Below are 12415 nucleotides of genomic sequence, written 5' to 3' on the forward strand. Positions count from 1 at the left end.
TGTAATGGGTTTGCTGAGATGGAGACAAACTGCCCAAGTTTCAGTGGAAGATCGATGAATAACTCTTGTAAAAGTTTGAGACAATGACTGGCTCAATGTTGATTGAAGACTAGCGTTGTGTCCCATCATATTTTTACACTGGATATGAAGGAACTGAAAAGTTCTATGATCACATAAGATCTACTATGCTAATGTCTCTGTGTTTACGTTTTACTGTTAATAAACTTAATGACCTGTACTGCAATGGAGTGTTTATTCTTCCATCATCCAATGAAAAGCAATAAAAGTCAATTCAAAATAAGAAAAAACATTTCTATTAAACCCTAGGAAATGATATGACCAGATAATGCGTGCATTAAGATATAAATGTAAAGATGGGGGAATCATTTACAGAACATCACAAGAGGAACATATATGCATGGACCCCTTGAGGCTCTATTCTTTCATTCCACTCTCCCACACAGTGATGTCTATGCTTCAGTCTTGCTTATGACTTCTGCTAAGAACCCAGAGTTGCACCAATCAGATTATCCCCTGAAATTGAGAGTGTTTCCCTGGATCAAGCTGGTCTTCTGATAAAAAATACAACAGTTGCAGCACTGGTAAAAGTGCACCAACTGCAAGCACTCACACTTTCATCTTGTTGAAAGTAAAGAGAAAAAATTAAAACCTGCTTAAACACAGGCACATATCAGAATGGGTCGGGTACGTTTTGGCGCCGATCATTTGGCTCTGCCATTTTGGCTCTAAACTGTTTTGGCGCTCATTACTTTGGCGTCAATTCATAATAAAAAAAAGTCTTGTTTGGTTAAAGAGAGGATGACTAACGACCCGATGTAATTTTCTCAACTAGCAATGACCCGCTGTAGATTCAAATCTTGTTTTGTAATCATTTTCTCATTTAACAATTGTTAATAGTCATCTCCTGCCTTGATGATACTTAAGCCCTTCTGTCTTCACATTGGAAAGCTGTAATACAATTTTCTTTCTATTTTCTTGTAGAGCCCATACCAGAAATGGCTGAAAACATTCTAAGCAAGAGAGACAAACCAAAACTTTCACATGATGGTTATCTAATATGTGTTTGATAAAGGTAGCAAAATGTAGAAATATGTTTTTATAATGAATAGGTTAAAAATAATGAATAAAAAAGAATTAGATTTATTTCTTACAATGCACTAAAAATGAATTACTTACAGGCTCTACAAGACCTTTTTTGATTCTGAATGGGCACCAAAACAGCTCAGCGCCAAAGTAATAAGCGCCAAAACATTTAGAACCAAAATGGCGGGGCCAAATGATCGGCGCCAAAAGGGGCAGTGCCAAGTACTCCCATTCCGTATCAAGATTCCCCAAATCAATTTGACTTCCACACATTCCCAAATACATCAAATGTAACAGCTTCTTCTGTTTACCCAGAAAAAGATTAGTCTAAAGTTTCACTGCTGCTAGAAAAGCTGCCTGACCTGCTGTGCTTTTCCAGCAGCACTCTGATCTAAACTCTGGTTTCCAGCATCTGCAGTCCTCACTTTTGCCTAAATAAATCAGGTGCCTGATCTAGCTTAATCATTTAAACCATTTGAGAAATTTGAGTATTAATGTCACAACTTTACACAAATAAAATAACTTACGCTCAGCAGTCTTTAGGACAGGAAATCCCAGATAAAAACTAAACTCCACCAGGTTCAGTATCCTCAGCAAGTCGCTCACATCTGAGCCATTCAGGAAGCCTCTTCTACTGTTGATAGCAAAGGTTATATTTACAGGACCTTGCCGCAATCCTCCAAAATTCTCTGCTGCGTGGGTAACATTTATAATCTGAGTGACATGAAAAGAGAGAAAATTAACAGGATTTCAAATGAATATCGGAGTGCTACAACACTGCCAGGAAATTCTAAATCTTACCTGGATGAACAGTGTTCCACAGCTTCTTTATTCATCCTACTTCTTACTGGGTATCTATCTTCCTCTTACTATTCTGTGCTGTTTTATGATTCAAATTACATCAAACATTAATTAATCCAAATAGGTTGCTTAAAATTGAGATTTTAATCCTATTTGAACTTCATTAATGCCCCTCAGCTACTTGACTTTCTCCTCTCCTCTTCTGAAAGTACGGAATGACTTTGGGATCCCATTCCTCTTCTGCTCAAATGAAGTAGGTCATTATTCATGTCATATGAATACAGGCATCAACTCAGAAATTAACTGTCTAAAGGTCATTCACACAGATGGAGAAATGTGATTATACTTATGTTGTTATGCAGTTCCAAGTGCTTCACATGCAACAGAAATCCCCATCGTTAACTATGGGCATGTATGCCACTATATGTAAAAAGGATGTAACTAAAGGTAGAAAGTAACAAATCCATTTATTAAAAAGGGAAATCTTATTTCCTAACTGGCTATCCTAATTACTAACAGTGGATCTTTTATCTTATCACTAATGTAATCACTGTTTAAAATGAGGTATAAGCAGGTGAGTTAAGGTAAAATACATTGCCTGAAATCAGCCTAACCTTTTAACATGACCAAGGCAAGCACTATCATTACTCAGCAGTTGCACTTATAACTGAGTTCTGAAATAATAGTCACAAAACTAAAAATGTTCATTCTGTTTCCTCTCCAAAAATACTGCCAGACCTGCTGAGTTTCTCTCGCAATTTATGTTTTTGTTTGTTTTGGATGTCCCGCATTCACAGTTCTTCCTTATATCTTGTCCTCTGTAATTTACTCATACTTGGACGGGTGTTGGATTTATGTTGATGGTGATGACTGTGATTCGGAAATAAGCTCTGTAGGAGATGTCAGCACTTAAATCAGTAACAGAAAGGCACTACTGAACTATTGAGCAATCAATCACATTTTGGTAACATTAGATGAAGAAAATATGTTGGTCAGATGCCAGGAAAATTCCAAGAAGCTCTTCCAACACCGGCCTGAGATCTTTGCCCGGCTACCAATTTATGTAAACACTAAAATGGGGTCTCAATTTAACATCTCATTCAGAGAAAACCATCTTTAGCATTGCAGTACTGACACATTGGAGTGTCAATTGGGCTGATGTAGTCAAGTTTACTTGTCTTATCAAGATGTCAGACTGGTTGATAATGGAACACAATGAATACCTGATGGCATCAAAGGTACTGTACCATAATTAAATAACTTCCATTTAAAATTAATAGGAAATTGCAGCTGAGCACTAGTGCTATTCAACAGAGAATAGCAAACAATACACCAGCACATTTATAGTTAGTATCCTTGAGATGCAATTCAAGAACAGATAGTTTCCTAATTAGCACATAAAATCACTATTCCCACATACAAATGTCTTGTAGATAAATGTTCTACATAACAATAGGTGATGTGGCTTAAATGATGATAACAGATCTGTGGAAAGGCACATAGTAAGGCTATGCAACAGTTGCTCTCAACAAATACTAGCACCAAGTATGCAGTGCCAGATAGGAGACAGTTACTCTTCCAGTGAAGCACCTCTAAAGCTTTCATGCAACATTACAATTGTTATGGACAAGGCCAGATCACTCAAAACATTCTTATACAGGCAACCCAGACCACAACTTTGCAATTTGTTTCAGTAAGTGTACAGTGAAGATTACCCTGAGTAAGTTAGCGAGGTTGACTACCCGGTTTTAAAACAGACAAAAATTTATTCACAAAATTACACAATGAAACACAAAGAATAGAATAAAGAACCCCTACAGAACTCAGTCTATCCAAACTAGACTTAATTATGCCGTTCCAAATATACACAAACAAACCCCCTTAAAAGTAATAAAAATGGAACAGATGCTTACAGGTTGAAGTTAGAAAGGCAGAAGAAGAGAGAGAGTTTTGCAACCTGTTTCCACATAGCTGAACTCCTAACTAGTTGTAACTGAACTAAATCAGCTAGAGGGGTGACCACTCCCCTTTCATTATACAGGCTATTTCTAAAAAATGACCACTTTGGCCTGAAGTCTCATCTGTTTACATATAAACAAAAGGCTTCTCAAAATCCTTTCTCATCTCTGTACCAAACTAGTCACCTCAGAGCCGGGAATGTTTTATGACCTCTCTGAAACAAATCAAGGACATGTATCCTTGAGAAAAGGAATAACTTTTAGAAAATAGAGACCAGCTTTGTGACACCTCCCTCCTTTAACAAAATGAGACATCAATATCAAAAGATCACTTCATTTTTAAAACCCTTCAAAAATCGGGTTCATAGTCTAAACACACATATACACTATACTAACTATAAATATGCAAACATGCATAACCACATGCAAATTCAGGTGGTGGCACATCCGCCACCAAGCGCCTCCTTATTTCATTCAAGTCTTGATAACGCCTCGGCAATCATGTTTTCGCAACCTGCCAAATGCACAATTGTCAAATTGAATGGATGCAACAACAAGGTCCAGCTAAACAGTCGGGCATTTTTGTCCTTAATGTTTTGCACAAATATCAATGGGTTACGATCAGTGTATATGATTATCTCAGATGCATTGTTGGTAATATAAACACTGAAATGTTGTAATGCCAACACCAAGTCTCTTTCTCCCAGGTTGAATATTTTTGTTGATGAATGTTCAACTTCCTGAAAATAATATCCGATGGGTCTTTCTGTTCCCTCGTCATCCTCCTGTTGGAGCACCAACACCCGCATCGCTGGGATTGATAGCCACCTTGAGAGGCTTCATGTAATCCAGTGTGGCTCATACGAGGGCGGTAGTTAACACAGTTTTTAGGCTATCAAATGCCTTTTGACAATCTGCTGTGCATTGAAACTTCTTGCCCTTTTTTAATAATTCAGTGAGTGGATTTCGGTAAAATCCACTCAATCCCAGGAACTGTAGTACAGCTATTTTTTATCGACGGTGTGGCAAATTCCCCAAATACTTTCTTTTTTGCATCCTGCAGGGCCATTTGTCCATGTTTAAAACATGGCCCAGGTAGGTGACTTGGGCTCCATTTAGCAAAGTTTATCACTAAGACTGCATTCAAAGTCGATCGAATAAGTCTGATAAATGCTGTAAATGTTCCTTCCATGAGTGACTAAAAACCACCAGGTCATCAATGTAAACAACACAATTGCGTAACCCGGCAATGACCTGATTAGTCAGCCTCCTATGGAATGTGAGGAAATAGATGGTGACATCTTGAAAAACGTCCATTCTACAGAGGAGGAAGTGCTGGATGTCTTGAAACGCATAAAGGTGAATAAATACCCTGGACGTGATCAGGTGTACCCTAGAATTCTGCAGAAAGCGAGGAAAGTGATTGCTGAGCCCCTGGCTAAGATATTTGTATATTGATAGTCACAGATGAGGTGTCAGAGACTGGAGGTTGGCTAACATGGTACCATTATTTAAGAAAGGTGGCAAGCACAAGCCAGGGAACTGTAGACCAGTGAGCCTGACATCCGTGGTGGGCAAGTTGTTGGAGGGAATCCGGAGGGACAGGATTTACACATATTTGGACTAGCAAGGACTAATTAGGGATAGGCAATGTGGCTTTGTGCGTAGGAAATCATGTCTCACACACTTGATTGGGTTTTTTGAAAAAGTAAGAAAGAGGATTGATGAGGGTAGAGTGGTGAACATGATCAATATGGACTTCAATAAGACGTTCGACAAGGTTCCCCATGGGAGACTGGTTAGATCTCATGGAATATAGGGAGAACTAGCCATTTGGATACAGAACTGGCTTGAAGATAGAAGTTAGAGGATGGTGGTGGAGGGTTGTTTTTCAGACTGGAGATCTGTGACCAATGGAGTGCCACAAGGGTTGGAGCTGGGTCTACTACTTTTCACCATTTATATAAATGATTTGGATATGAACATAGGAGGTATAGTTAGTAAGTTTGCAGATGACACCAAAATTGGAGGTGTAGTGGACAGCGCAGGAGGTTACCTCAGATTACAACTGGTTCTTGATCAGATGGGCAAATGAGCTGAGTGGCAGATGGAGTTTAATTTGGATAAATGAGAGATGCTGCATTTTGGGAAAGCAAATCTTAGCAGGATTTATACACTTAATGGTAAGGTCCTAGGGAGTGTTGCTGAACAAAGAGACCTTGGAGTGCAGGTTTACAGTTTCCTGAAATTAGAGCTGCAGGTAGATAGGGTAGTGAAGAAAGCGTTTGGTGTGCTTTCTTTTATTGTTCAGAGCATTGAGTATAAGAGTTGGAAGGTCACTTTGCAGCTGTACAGGACGTTGGTTAAGCCACTTTTAGAATATTGCGTGCAATTCTGGTTTCCTTCCTATCAGAAAAATGTTGTGAAACTTGAAAAGGTTTAGAAAAGATTTACAAGGGTTGCCAGGGTTGGAGGATTTGAGCTATAGGGAGAGGCTGAATAGACTCGGGCTGTTTTCCCTGGAGTGCTGAAGGTTGAGGAATGACTTCATAGAGGTTTATAAAACTTGAGGGGCATGGATTGGATAAATAGACAAAGTCTTTTCCCTGGGATGGGGGAGCCCAGAACTAAAGGGCATAGGTTTAGGGTGAGAGGGAAAAGATATAAAAGGGATCTAAGGGGCAACTTTTTCACACAGAGGGTGGTGCGTGTATGGAATGAGCTACCAGAGGAAGTGGTGGAGGCTGGTACAATTGCATAATTTAAAAGGCATCTGGTTGGGTATATGAATAGGAAGGTTTTAGAGGGATATGGGCCAAATATTGGCAAATTAGTTGGGATAGCTGGTCGGCATGGATGTGTTGGACCGAAGGGTCTGTTTTCATGCTACATCTCTATGACTCTGAAATGTGGCTGGAGCCATTTTCATACCAAATGGCATAACTTTGAACTGATATACTTCATTTGGCATTACTAATGCCAAAATTGCCTTTGCTCTCTCTCTGACTCTGAGCAAGTCCAACTTAGAAATGTAAGTTGCTTGTCCCACTTTTTCGACAAAGTCCTCCAAAGTGGAAATGGATATGAATCAGTCTTTGTAACGGCATTGACTTTGTGATAGTTCACACATAACTGTTGGGTACCATCTGGCTGTGGAACCATGACTATCAGTGAGCTCCAGTCACTGTAACTCACTTCGATTATGCCATCTTGGAGCATACGCTCTATCTACTTCTGAACCTGTGCCAACTTCAGAGGGTTATGCCTATAAGGATGGTGCTTAATTGGAACAGCATCTCCTATCTCTACATCATGCACAATTAAGTGAGCACTTTCTAGTTAACTTCCGCATATCTCCCCATATGCTAGTAGTAACTCTTTCAGGTCATTTCTATTTTCTTGTGGAAGTTAACTCAATAATTTATTCCAATTTTTCACAACTTCCTCATTGTTCAATTTGACTTGAGGTATGTCCAATTCAGAATCCTCTGAACTTGGTTCTTCCTTCTGTGCTGTACTCATTAACACCTTCTCCTCTTGCTTTTCTTCCTTGTCAAAATACCTTTTCAACATATCCACATGACATACTCCGATTTCTTCCCATCTGGAGTCCTTATCAAGTAATTCACCTCACTCAGTTTCCTCTTGATTTGATACGGTCCACTAAACCTTGCTTTTAAAAGGCTCACCTGTTACTGAAGTAACACCAATAACTTATCCCCAATTGCAGAATTGCCAATTTGTGATTTCTTATCCGCTTCCTGTTTCATGTATGCTGTGATACTTTCAAATGCTGTCTAGCCAACTCTCTAGCTCTATTGAATGGTTCTCTAAAATTTGACACATAGTCCAAATGGGTGATCTCTGAATTCTGACTTATCAATTTCTCCATAACCAATTTTAACTGTCCTCTTACTTCATGCCCAAAAATTAATTCAAATGGACTCAATTTGGTCAATTCATTTGGTGTATCTCTGATCGCAAAAAGTACAAACGGAACTCCTTTATCCCAATCATCTGGATAATCCTGACCACAAGCCCTCAACATGGTCTTTAATGTTTGATGCCATCTCTCTAGTGTTCGCTGCGATTCTGGATGGTACGCAATAGATTTGAACTGCTTTATTCTCAAGTTATCCATAACTTCCTTGAATAGTTTGGATGTGAAGTCTGATCCTTGAGCCGACTGGATCTCTATTGGTAGTCCGCATCTAGTAAAAAAATATAAGTAATTCTTCTCCACCTTTTTTTTTTAGCTGTGATGCTGTGTAACGGGATTACCTCTGGAAATAAAGTCAACACATCCATTATTGTTAATAAACACTTATTCACACTTTTTCTTTGAGGTGGGGACCTACGCAATCAATCAAAAGTCTTGTGAAAGGTTCCTCAAATGCTGGAATGGGGATTAAAGGTGCAAGTTTTATTACTGCCTGTGGTTTTCCAATCAGCTGACATGTACGATATATCTGCAAAATTCAACTACATCCTTCTGTAGCACAGACCGGCAAAAATGTCTTTGTATTTTAGCCTGTGTTATCCTCACCCCTAAATGACCTCCAAGTGGTAGCTCATGTGCCACTCACAGCACCTCCTTTCTATACCCTACTGGCAAAACAATTTTATGAATCTCTGCCCATTTTTCATCTGCTTGAATGTGCAATGGTCTCCATTTCCTCATTAAGACATCATTTGTTAAGTAATAACAGACAGGAATACATTCACTTTCCTTCTCTGCATATGCCTTTTGATACAATTGTTACAACTTCTTATCTTTCTGCTGTAACTCAATAAGCATAGCAGAGCTAAAGATAGCAGGTCAGGCAGCATCCAAGGAGCAGGAGAATCGACGTTTCGGGCATAAGCCCTTCTTCAGGAATGAGGAGGGTATGCCAAGCAGGCTAAGATAAAAGGTAGGGAGGAGGGACTTGGGGGAGGGCCGTTGGGAATGCGATAGGTGGAAGGAGGTTAAGGTGAGGGTGATAGGCCAGAGAGGTGGTCTCCGGCCTATCACCCTCACCTTAATCTCCCTCCACCTATCGCATTCCCAACACCCCTCCCCCAAGTCCCTCCTCCCTACCTTTTATCTTAGCCTGCTTGGCACACCCTCCTCATTCCTGAAGAAGGGCTTATGCCCAAAACGTCGATTCTCCTGCTCCTTGGATGCTGCCTGACCTGCTGCGCTTTTCCAGCAACACATTTTTCAGCTCTGATCTCCAGCATCTGCAGTCCTCACTTTCTCCAGAGCTAAAGATATTTTTATGTTTACCTAGATGCTCCTGCCCTGTCCTGTTTAACCGATCAAAAAAGGTCCCTGAAAGAGCTATGCCAGCTTCCTTATCTGTGCCTTTTCATCTCCCCTGCTTCAACTTGTGCCTCTGTGATCTTCTGATCACACAATCAGGGAAAATTCCTGGATAAACATCCTTCATTTCTTCAGTTGCTTGTATCCTGTTGGCTTTTCAATTAGAGGCAGTATGAATCAGCTCTATAATTTGCAAGGACAAATTGTATTCCCGGACCTGAGAGTTTGTCCAGTACTCCTACCACAATTTCTCCACTCTTCTCTGGACTCTCTAGCCTCAATTTACATAATTGAGCACTTTTTGTCCCACCATGAATTACCAGTACTTTTTTCTGATGATAGTCCCTCAGGAGTACATATCTCCTTATCCTTCAGCATTACAGACTGAGAGGATCCTGTGTCCCTTAATATTGTAACCTCTTTACCTGCTACTCCTGGCCTACGTGAATAAACTTTACCCTTGAATGTATATTTTTTAAGCAGATCTGGCATTTCCTCCTTAATCAACCTCTGATCATCTTGTACACTGAGGCAGTTGTCTAACTTCCCTTGTGCTTTTTGTTACTAGTCCAACAAAACTCCCACACTTATCTGATTTTCCTACATCTGGCTTTCTCCTCGCCCACCAACACCGTGATTTTGTGTGGCCCACTTTATTACAATGAAAACACCGGAGCTTTTAAACTTCTTTTTGCTCTTCAAGGGTTTCTTTCTCACCCTCTGGTAAGTTATCCTGATGATCTTCACTGAGATCTACCTTTCCCTTTCCACGTGAGGATTTCACTTTGCTCCATTTTCTGTCCCTTACAGACCGAAATTGATTCTGGAAGCCAAACCGAGTTTTATGGAACACCTCATAATCATCAGCCACTTCAGCTGCTAACCTTGCCGTTTTAATCTCTGCTCTTCCACGAGTTTGCACTATTTCAGGAAGTGAATTTTTGAATACCTCCAAAATAAATATCTCTCTAGGGGCAAACATTTGCTCGATTTTTAAAGCTCTTATCCATCTATCAAAATTACTCTGTTTGATCCTTTCGAACTCAATGTAGGTTTGACCTGGGTCCCTACACAGATTCCTGAAACGTTGTCTATAGACTTCTGGTACAAGCTCATATGCACTTAAAATGGCTTTTTTCACCTCCTCATACTCGCCAGATACCTCTTCTGATAGTGATATGAATGCCTCATTAGCCCTACCTACAAGTTTTGTTTGGATCAATAAAACTCTCAATGCCAGTGGTCACTGCATTTGTTTAGTCACCTTTTCAAATGAAATTAAAAAAAAGCTTCCACATTCTTCTCATTAAATTAAGGCAATGCTTGAATATACTTAAAACAGTTTCTCACTAGGCTTCTGACTACCACTCTCTTCTTCACTAAGCCTACCTTCAGCCTTCATCTCTAGCCTTTTAAGCTCTTTCTGTTTTAAATGTCAGTTTCTGAAGTTCAAAAGCTCTCTCCTTTTCCCTCTCCTCTGCTGCTGTCTTCTTTTCCCTCTCTTCTGTTTTTAATCGTAAGTCAAACTGTTTCATTTCTGCTGCCCTTTCCTTATCTCTCGCCTCTAACTCAAGCTGCTTCATTTGCAATTGAATTCTTGCATCTCTATAGATTCTGATGGCTTAAATGCTGAGCTACTGCTGTAATTATCTCTCCCTTCCTCACAGAAGCAGGCAGGTCCAACCCCAGCTGGTCTGCTAATTCCTGCAATTTGGTCTTATTCTCCTTTTGCAAAATTTTTGAAGTCATGGCATCTACTTCCAGAAAGCTTTTGGCGACTGAAAGAGCCATTACTACCCCAATCTTTGTCTAACCAAACAAACCAACACCTGAAATAAAGACACTAGCACCTACCACTCATTGATAAAATCCCACAAAGAGCCCCCAATCTATTATGGACTTCGCCAGGCCACTCAAAACATTCTTAAACAGGGAACCCAGACCATAACTTTGTAACTTGTTTCGGTTAAGTGTACAGTGAAAATTACCCTGAGTAAGTTAGCTAGGTTGACTACCAGGTTTTATAACAAACAAAAGATTATTCACAAAATTACACAATGAAGCATGAAGAACAAAGAATCCTTACAGAACTCTATCCAAACTAATTACGCTATTCCAAATATACACTACAGTCCCAATAAGCAAACAACCCCCTAAAAAAAACAGTAAAAGTCGAACAATAGACAATAGGTGCAGGAGTAGGCCATTCTGCCCTTCGAGCCTGCACCACCATTCAATATGATCATGGCTGATCATCCTTAATCAGTATCCTGTTCCTGCCTTATCTCCATAACCCTTGATTCCACTATCCTTGAGAGCTCTACCCAACTCTTTCTTAAATGAATCCAGAGACTGGGCCCGCATTGCCCTCTGGGGCAGAGCATTCCACACAGCCACCACTCTCTGGGTGAAGAAGTTTCTCCTCATCTCTGTCCTAAATGGTCTACCCCGTATTTTTAAGCTGTGTCCTCTGGTTCGGCACTCGCCCATCAGCGGAAACATGTTTCCTGCCTCCAGAGTGTCCAATTCTTTAATAATCTTATACGTCTCAATCAGATCCCCTCTCAGTTGTCTAAACTTGAGGGTATACAAGCCCAGTCGCTCCAGTCTTTCAGCATAAGGTAGTCCCGCCATTCTGGGAACTGACCTCGTGAACCTACGCTGCACTCCCTCAATAGCCAGAATGTCTTTCCTCAAATTTGGAGACCAGAACTGCACACAGTACTCCAGGTGTGGTCTCACCAGGGCCCTGTACAGCTACAGAAGAACCTCTTTGCTTCTATACTCAATCCCTCTTGTTATGAAGGCCAGCATGCTATTAGCCTTCTTCACTACCTGCTGTACCTGCATGCTTACCTTCATTGACTGGTGTACAAGAACACCCAGATCTCTTTGTACTGCCCCTTTACCTAAACTGATTCCATTTAGGTAGTAATCTGCCTTCCTGTTCTTGCCACCAAAGTGGATAACCATACATTTATCCACATTAAACTGCATCTGCCATGCATCTGACCACTCACCTAACCTGTCCAGGTCACCCTGTAATCTCCTAACATCCTCCTCACATTTCAACCTGCCACCCAACTTAGTAGCATCAGCAAATTTGCTAATGTTATTACTAATACCATCTTCTATATCATTAACATATATTGTAAAAAGCTGCGGTCCCAGCACTGATCCCTGTGGTACCCCACTGGTCACTGCCTGCCATTCCAAAATGGAGCCGTTTATCACTGCTCTTTGTTTC

General features: G+C 40.3%; 1 protein-coding gene across 2 annotated transcripts in view; it reads right to left on the reverse strand.

The window, feature by feature from the left end:
* The window catches only part of LOC122559476 (UPF0606 protein KIAA1549), a 243007-nt gene that overhangs the window by 90190 nt on the left and 140402 nt on the right, over window positions 1-12415 (reverse strand). For both annotated transcript variants that reach the window (XM_087997506.1, XM_043708965.2), the window contains exon 6: window positions 1632-1818. In XM_087997506.1, the coding sequence (XP_087853632.1) occupies window positions 1632-1818 (187 nt within the window). The remainder of the gene's footprint in view (window positions 1-1631; window positions 1819-12415) is intronic.

The sequence above is a fragment of the Chiloscyllium plagiosum genome, unplaced genomic scaffold, assembly GCF_037043375.1.
Source record: "Chiloscyllium plagiosum isolate Xiang-an unplaced genomic scaffold, Cpla_swu_hap1 HiC_scaffold_19, whole genome shotgun sequence".
Taxonomy (NCBI): Eukaryota; Metazoa; Chordata; class Chondrichthyes; order Orectolobiformes; family Hemiscylliidae; genus Chiloscyllium; species Chiloscyllium plagiosum.